Raw genomic sequence first — 8238 nt, 5'->3', positions numbered from 1 at the left:
AATCATAGAATCATAGAAGAAGGTGACTGCATGCAGAATGCCTCTTGGGATGCTCCAACTCCTGCCATGTGCCTGCAGAGTGCTCGATGAGGTGGTTGCTGGCATAGGCCAAAGACATGCTGTGGGCATTCTAGTGCTTAGACACATATATTACTTTTGTATTCTAGTATCTGGCAGTGCTTCCAATTTCTGCCAGATTTAGCCTCCTTGCACTGCAGTCATTAAGGGGGCCACACTGCCATGAACGTGTGGGCTTGAGGGTGTGAGAAACAGTGGAGCGCTCTCCAAAATATTTGGGAACCCCTGCCATACAAAATAGTGAAACCAGATGGAATTTCATCAGTTGATGTGGAGCTAATATGACAGCAGTTTTTGTGGAAGGTTTCTGCAGTGTGTAGTAAAAACCTGAGAAAAGTAGCAATCATTTGTTTCAGCTTTTTTTGCTCTAAAATAAATGTAATGCCTTTATCACAAAGGAAGATTTTTTTTTTTTTGAGGATGAAGTAATGCTTTTCTCATAACATTTCAGGAGGGAAAGGCAAGAGTGGAGAAAGGCAGGATTTTTATCTTAAAGTTGATTTTTGTATTTGGTGATCATATTTTTATACTGACTGATGTAGCTGGCAAGATTTCTTGGCTTCCATAGTACTTCTTCTAGCTTCCTCGAGTTTGCTGTTACAAAAGCAACTTCTGCTTTCACATTGTCATCACTGTATTGTGCAAGTCTAGTGTACTCGTTTTATTACCACACCCAAGGATGTCATGGTTACTGTTGAATGATTTCCCTGGAGATAATAGTGGCACAGCTTAAAAAAAGTCAAGACTACTCACTGATTGAATTAAGAAATAAAAATGGTATAATGCTTTCCAGATTCAAGCTTGTAACAATACTTTCTTTGTATAGTCAGCAAAGTGTCAGTATCATTAATTTGTAGGTCATACTCTTTAACTCTGTACATGCATTTTCATTAACATTTTCCTTTTTTAAATTCATAGATATTTTCATAGTGAAAGCTTACTTTTATCAAAGTATCAATTCTATCTCTGTTCAGAGTCTGTGTGTAAGTGTAGAAGAGGTAGCTGTTGTTTAACTGGCAGTAGCAAGGCTGAGTCTGGAAGTCACAGACTGTCTTATAAGAGATTCAGCTCTTAACTGAGAAAAGAAAGTTGCTGTATCTTACACTATCTATTGTAATGCAAGCATGTAAGGGGCATCTTGCGTTCGGATTATTGTAACATTCGATGTTGTCTTGTATGCTATGGCTCATCTCTAACTCTGTTGTAAAGAATTTACTTTCAGTACCAGACATAGGCAATGTCATGCTTGTTTAGCTCATAGCTTTTAATATCTTGTCCTTGCAAGATTTCCTAGGTATAGATTTGTGCAAGTGTTGAAAAATAAGTGAGAAAGGCATTTGTTTTGGTTTGGCTCTTGAGGTTATTCAGATAGCTTTTTTGAGTATTGAAAACATATCGTTTCAGACTGTGGGATTTTTATTAATGAAAAACTCCCTGATGGCTTAGCCATCCTCCTTAGTTCCCAAAGACTCAGTTGAACTAGCATTAATGGATAACATTGGATGACCAAGCTCTAGTAAGACTGAGCTCTGTCACAGAAATATCCCTCCCAGAGTAGCTCCCTTCTAGTGTAGGCAAGGTGTTGAGAGATGCTCAGGACAGAGCAATGACAAAAGGATCTGTTGTTATATGGGCCTGCAGGGCTTTCCTGCTTCAGTGGAGGGGTCACATCTGCTACTACAGACTGCAGGTCTTGATAAAGACAGAGACTACACAGCTGCTTTGTGCTGTTAGGCTGTAGTGGATTTTTTTTCCTTTCCCTCAAATTCTTCATTAATATTTCCTTGGTGAAAGGACATTTGTTTAGACAACACCTTGCAGGAGGCAGCATTTATCTGCAAGGACATGGAAGTTAATAATTATGCTAACCTAGCTGATGGTTACCACAGTTTGAAATACTCTGATGAGAGAAGCAGAGTGCAAAGATCTTGAGTCCTAGTCTGAAAGTGTAGGAAAAATGGAAGTGAGGCGAGATAGAGACGATTCTGTTACAGGTATAAGGTTGACTCATACAACTAAGACTCCGCTCAGTAGTTAACACTCTAGGAATATTTTCTTTTCAAAATCAGACCTAAATGTCTGTAAGTGTAAAAAGTATTTGTCAAATAATTTTCATAATAAGGAAAAAGGAAAGATGATGCGTTAAGACTGAAGTATAAAAGAGAGAGAGAGAGACACACACATACACTAAATAGCTGCTATGACCGCCAGGACAGGAAAAGACAAAATCTGTCTGTCAAAATAATTTTTTTATTCTATCTTGTGGAAGTGTGGAATTCCCTAAATACATTTTGGATAACACTGTCAGAAAGAATTGTCAAGATACTATGGTAACACAGAGACAAATCATTGCCAGCAATGCAGATGCAGTCTGAGTTTCTAGCATGGTTCTGTATTAATCTATTTGTTCCTAAAAAATAAATAAATTTTAAAATCCCAACAAATAATAAAACAGATATTGAAGGAGAGCAGTGTATTAGTCACAGTCAGTCTGTTGTCCACTGGGATCGCTAGCAGATATGCTTATTCTCTCTATAAATGAAGTGTTTAGTACTTCACTGTTTTACCTGATGTTTGCTTGAATGGCCTGAAACAGGAAGTAGAAAGCACATTAATTACATCTGCAGATGACATAAAGCTAGAGAGCTACAGCATGTGGAAGAATAGCAAGCAATATAGGTTGATTTAGAGAGCAGCAATGTGCAGGAATTTACAAAACTAGGCTCACCTTGGAAACCTGATCCAATTTGTAGACATGATATATGTAAAACGAGCTTAGTGACATGTAAATGTTGAACTTTCATTCATGTAGGAAGCAAGGTGATATTCCACCCAGTTAGCTGCTTCTTTTGTTATCCTGGTCTTTAACCACTTCTAGTGAATCTTCCTGAAATAGCTTGCAGTTTCATTACTGTGGCTTTAGCAATGAAGGACAAATAACTGGACTGTTTCTTGATTTAGTGGCAAGCAAAAAATAAATAATATATGGGAAAAAAAAATAATCCTACTTTTAAAATTATTTTTCCTAAATAAATAAATTAAAAATTTAATATAATTCTGTCTTAATCAGTGGTGCAAGTTACATGTCTGTCCCAAATTCAGAATCCTCGCCTTTGAAATTGTGCGTCTTCTCCTTCAGCAGTTTGCTTTCCAATTTGGCATGCCAGCAGGGCTCCATAGCAAAACTGTCCCAAGGTTTTATTTTCTTTACCTTGTTTTATGAATGACTTGTGCTTTGCCTTGGTGTTTTGGAAATGAAATGGATTTGGCTGCCTTTATGGCTTATCAGTCTCTCAGCACCGGGCGTTTTACAGGGGCAATGCCAATCAGTTGTAATTTACTCAGATAACAGTGTTACTATTGTTAGTGCTAACTTTTCTGTTTGTTAAATAGGTGGTGTAGTAGCTCATTTTAAGCAATAATTTCATGTTGAAGAAACAGTCTAAGAAGGCTTATTGTTACACTCTTTATAACAATCTGTGTGGAGAAGGCAGAGCAAAACCACATATCCAGTGGTTCCATTCTGGCTTAATTAAGGCTGTACCTAAAATGTCCCATGTTTTTTCTGCACTGAGGTGCTGAAGACAGCTGCAATTTAACTCGGATAATTAATTCCTACAACTATGCTAAGTTAAGATTAGATGACTGGGGAGGGAAAGATACAGAATAATACCTGTTTTGCAGAAGCCTTATAATTTTTTTTATTTTCATTTTTTTCTTTTCAGTTGATGTGTGAGCACCTGCCTAATAAATTTAAGCCTTCTGGTGATGAGCTTGCTTTGCTTACATTTTGTGGGCCTCCTAGAAATGGTCCACAGATCACTGATGTGGACAAAACTACAGGGAAGTTTAATGTGAGAAAGTACAGAATAGTCAATTGCTTTGCTTGCAAAGGCTGAATTAAAGACTAAATTAAAGACTAATTGTTAAATGTGTTGGAATTTGAAGTAAACACGTAAGAAGATGGCCAATCAAATTCATTGTGTCCCTGCAGCAGTGTGGAAAATCTGTCCAGCATCTCCTCTCTGCTGGCTCACCCATTGGCAGTGGCTCATCAGGCTGGCATGAATTTCTTGTTCCTCTCTTTGCAGTGTGACCTCTTCCCCACTCTGTTTTGAGAATTCCTCAAAAAAAGTAGCACGCCCAAGAGCCTGGTTTGATTTTTTTCTGTGTATCAGCTTTTATAAAAAGAAGGACATTGTTTTTTTCTTGCAAAATTTCAGAAATTGTTTAATGGCAGAGATTCATGAAGATGGGGATGTGTTTTGCAGTTTCAGAACTCCATGTTGCAGAACTCAGTATTGGTTTATGTCACATGGTTTAGTAAGAGGCTGAACTGATGCTTATTTATAATTACCATCTGCTTTTGAAATGTTTGGCATTGTTTTGATCGTGAGTAGAACCAGGCTTTCAGCTGAAAACTATTGCTGTTCACTTTAACCTATTTTAATATTATTCATATTTTACTCTTTTGGGCTGAGTAAACTGTTATTTGAACAATGCTTATTTGTCCTGATTAAACATTTGCCTCTACCATATCAGCTGATTATAATAAAAGCATAAGAGAAAAAGTTGTATGCTTCTTGCTGTTTCCTCCACAGCATAAGAGGAAGATTGTGTTTGCTATTTATCTATCCTCCTGTGCTTCTCTATCTCAGCCACTAGTGTTCAAGTGTGGCATGAATTCTTTATCCATACAGTGTGGTGGCGGCTTGCAAGTGATGAAAAACAGTTTCCTCTGCACAAATGTCCATCTTTGTTAATGCTGTCAAACAACAAGTGTGATACCGAGGGAATACACATCACTCTGTGGGTTACTGATAATGTAATCTAATTTCCAAAAATAAATTAAATGCATCTTTTCATCTGTAGCCATCAGATAGATACATGTAAGCTGAAGGGAAAAAACATGTTAAGGGCCAATGCTTGTGAATTTGGAGGAAAAATCAGTGGTTAATTTGAAATTAAATCTTTGAGTTTATCTCATTTTCCGATAAATTAACCTTGCTGAAGAAGCTCATGATGGTATCATGTCATTGCAGACTTGACTTCCACAGACAAAATAGCTAACTTTATGGTCTCTTACTTGTTTCAAACAATGTTTTTAAAATATTTATAAGCGATTTTTACAAGTCCTTTTGCAGCAAAACTTTATGTATAGTAGTAGTAAACTGTTTAAAAAGTGCTAACAAACACTGCACATGGTTTTCACAACAGATGCAGATGTCTTTCATTGAGTTATTTTCAATGTCTTCCCAAGTAAAGTGAACTAAAGTGAGGAGAAAAAATTGATGAAATGGCATTTCTTATTTTGAAAGATGACGTGTCATGACACAGACTGAACTCTTCCCTAGCATGTACCTTTTATGTGGATTTGTTTTTTAATATGTTATTGCTTTAAGTTGAAAAGATGAGTTATAGGCTTTTTTTTTTTCACAAGGAAATAAAACAAGTTATGTCAATCCTTTTCATAATTGTAAGATTTTAGAGAGCACCCTTTCTTCCACGTCCTCCTCACCAGCTTGGTGTTTCTACAGCCATTTCCAATCTAAGTCGAGTAATTTTGAGGAGTTTTTCCTGATAGATCTGCTTGTACTGTAGCGTAAGCTGCCCAAAGTCTGGATTGTGTCAATTAACCCACTCTGCTTTTCTCTGGATCTACTCCCTCAATTGTTTTTTTGTCAAGCTGAGCAAATGGTGGTGCTTCTGGGTGTAGAGAGGCATCAGAGAAACCCCCTGTGTCTTTTGTAGGCTCTATCAGCTGCAGGAGTGTACCTTAAAGTAGTAGTACAGATTCCTACCCACTCCAGAGCACCAAACTCAGGTTGTTCACTTCTCATTTACTTCTATTAGAATAATGCACACAGTCCTTTTGAAGAAGCCCTAATACCCTTTCTCAGTTGCCTTGGACTGTCACACTGCGTATTTTGGTATCTCCATCCAGCTTTTCATGGTGATACCGTTTTATACGTATGGCTGAGCTATTCCTCCTTCAACATAATAGAAACAACAGTTTTCCTTTTTTTTTTTTTTCTGCTAGACTAGGCAGAACAAATCTGTTCTGACCTAATGTATATCCTATGAAAACATCTCCATTGCTGAGAAACACAATTCTTCATTATTTGTCCCATCCTTTAATTTTATTGCATTGTTCAGGCTACCTATTTAATTGAAGGACTCCCTGAATTATTAAGAACTTTTTGTCTGAGTCCTGAACTTGCAGTCATCCATCAGGAGCATGTAAGCATTATAGAAATACATTTGTAGTGCTACTTTAAATCAAAGTGAATTAATGTTCTTTTGTTTTATTAGTAATATTTATGTGATTGTATTGCTCCTGTGGGTACCAGAACTGGGCAGATGGCAAGAACACATTAACAATACAATTAGATTTTCAGTTCATATGATTCTACATTGCATCAAAAATTCCTTTTATGTAAAGTCTGTGGTTGCACCTTTATACTACTGACCTCCTCTGATCTGTACAAGAGTAGACTGGTGCTGTAACATGTCTTACTTGCAACATTTCTTTTCTTGCCCATTGGAAAGTATGTCAATGCTTATGTCCTGACCCTGTTGAATAACAGGTGACCTCTATGATGTATTAATTGCATAAATAATTGGTGTGTAGATTATTCCACATATTCCACAATTCTTCTTGTGACAGATTTATTCTGTCAGTTTGAGCTGGGGCACCGTTAAGATATTTCTTGTACTTACTAAGTCTGTACTCAAGTTTAAGGGAGCAAGATTTTGTCATACTCATAGGACAAATGACGTAACTAATTCTCTCCATGTGTCCTAGTTTAGACTTGGATCTCTGAAGCTACAGAAAGTTTCCAGTCCAGCAGAGGTGGTTAAGGACCTGATTGGTTATTGTCTGGACTGCATGGGAAGACTGCAGGCAAAAAATGAACATCTGCAAAAAGAGAATGAAAGGCTTTTGAGTGACTGGAGTGATGTGGAGAAGCGGTAAGTTTACAAATGCATTCACAGGTAATACCTGAGAAATTCACAAATACTATCAGTCCAGGCTTTCCTGATGAGCACCTTTGAAGTCATACACAGAAAGAAGCACATCAGTTTTTCTGTCCTTGACAAATGTTCTGAACCCAGTTATCGACAGCCCATGTAGTTGTGTATCTTCATATATCAAAGATACAACTGGTATCACAAACTGCAATTAAAGCTTTATGATGTAGCAAAAAAAAAAATAAAATTCACACCTTCTCTGTAGAATCTTCACTTTCTTCAGGAAGCCTTTTCCATTATTTCCTATAATTCTTAGAACTAGCAGTTTAAATTATTTCCATTTTTTAATGGGAAATAACTTGCCATTGCTTTAACAGGTTTGCCTTGTCAAACAGCCAGTCTTGGAAAACTGTGTTTTAATAGGAAAAAGTATGGTTATTTTGTGAAAGATTTTTATAATTGCCATTGCATTTGTGGTCTGAACTGCCTGCCACTGCTCTCTGTAGTGATCTGTGCTTGTTTCAGTTAACATAACACACTTAGCACATACAAGTCAAGGATTTATCTTGTTTTTCTATAGCTTTATCTGAAAAAAACACATTTAGGAAGATTAGTGAAAGAATGTAGCTAATTGGCGTTAATTTACCTTGAAAAAAGAGATCTAACTTTTGGGAGGAGTTAGCTTTGTTTCCCTCTCATTAAAATGTGGAACAGTTTCTCTTGAAAATCTCCCTGACAAGCATATGGCCTTCCTAAGTAGTGTTTTACTGCCTAACAGTTTATTGAACAATAGCGTATTGTATAACCCGTATGCTGTACTGCATTACACGCTAATATGTAACAGGCATTAGCGTTTGCATCAATTTCCATGGTGGTGTAGCACTTTTTAAAGAGTAACCCCAAAGAAAAAAACAAATTCATAGTTGCCTCACAGCTTCTGCTCTCTGGAGCAGCCTATTCGAACTTCAAAAGTGGGTGGTTTTCTTCAGTATGTTTACACTCTGAATAGCTGAAACATGGTTTTTCAAAATAAATACTGGAAGTTGTGTGGTCACCAAACTTTGGCCATGTCTACTATATGAAGAAGAAAAATAATTTTCAAGCCGCCAATGTTGTTTTTCTGGGTTTGGGTTTCTGGGTTTTTGGTTTGGTTTGGTTTTTTGCCTTTTTTTTTTTTTTTTTTTTTTT

The 8238-nt window shown here is 36.9% G+C and overlaps 1 protein-coding gene across 1 annotated transcript in view; it reads left to right on the top strand.

Moving 5' to 3' along the window:
• Positions 1-8238, top strand: part of XRCC4 (X-ray repair complementing defective repair in Chinese hamster cells 4) — a 163562-nt gene that overhangs the window by 52287 nt on the left and 103037 nt on the right. The window contains exon 3 of the mRNA XM_010008398.1: positions 6884-7050. Within this exon, the coding sequence (XP_010006700.1) occupies positions 6884-7050 (167 nt within the window). The remainder of the gene's footprint in view (positions 1-6883; positions 7051-8238) is intronic.

Source organism: Chaetura pelagica, unplaced genomic scaffold, assembly GCF_000747805.2.
Source record: "Chaetura pelagica isolate M959 unplaced genomic scaffold, ChaPel_1.0 scaffold191, whole genome shotgun sequence".
NCBI classification, from domain to species: Eukaryota; Metazoa; Chordata; class Aves; order Apodiformes; family Apodidae; genus Chaetura; species Chaetura pelagica.
The sequence above is the reverse complement of the archived record's forward strand: the minus strand, read 5'-3'. Positions and strand labels throughout refer to the sequence as shown.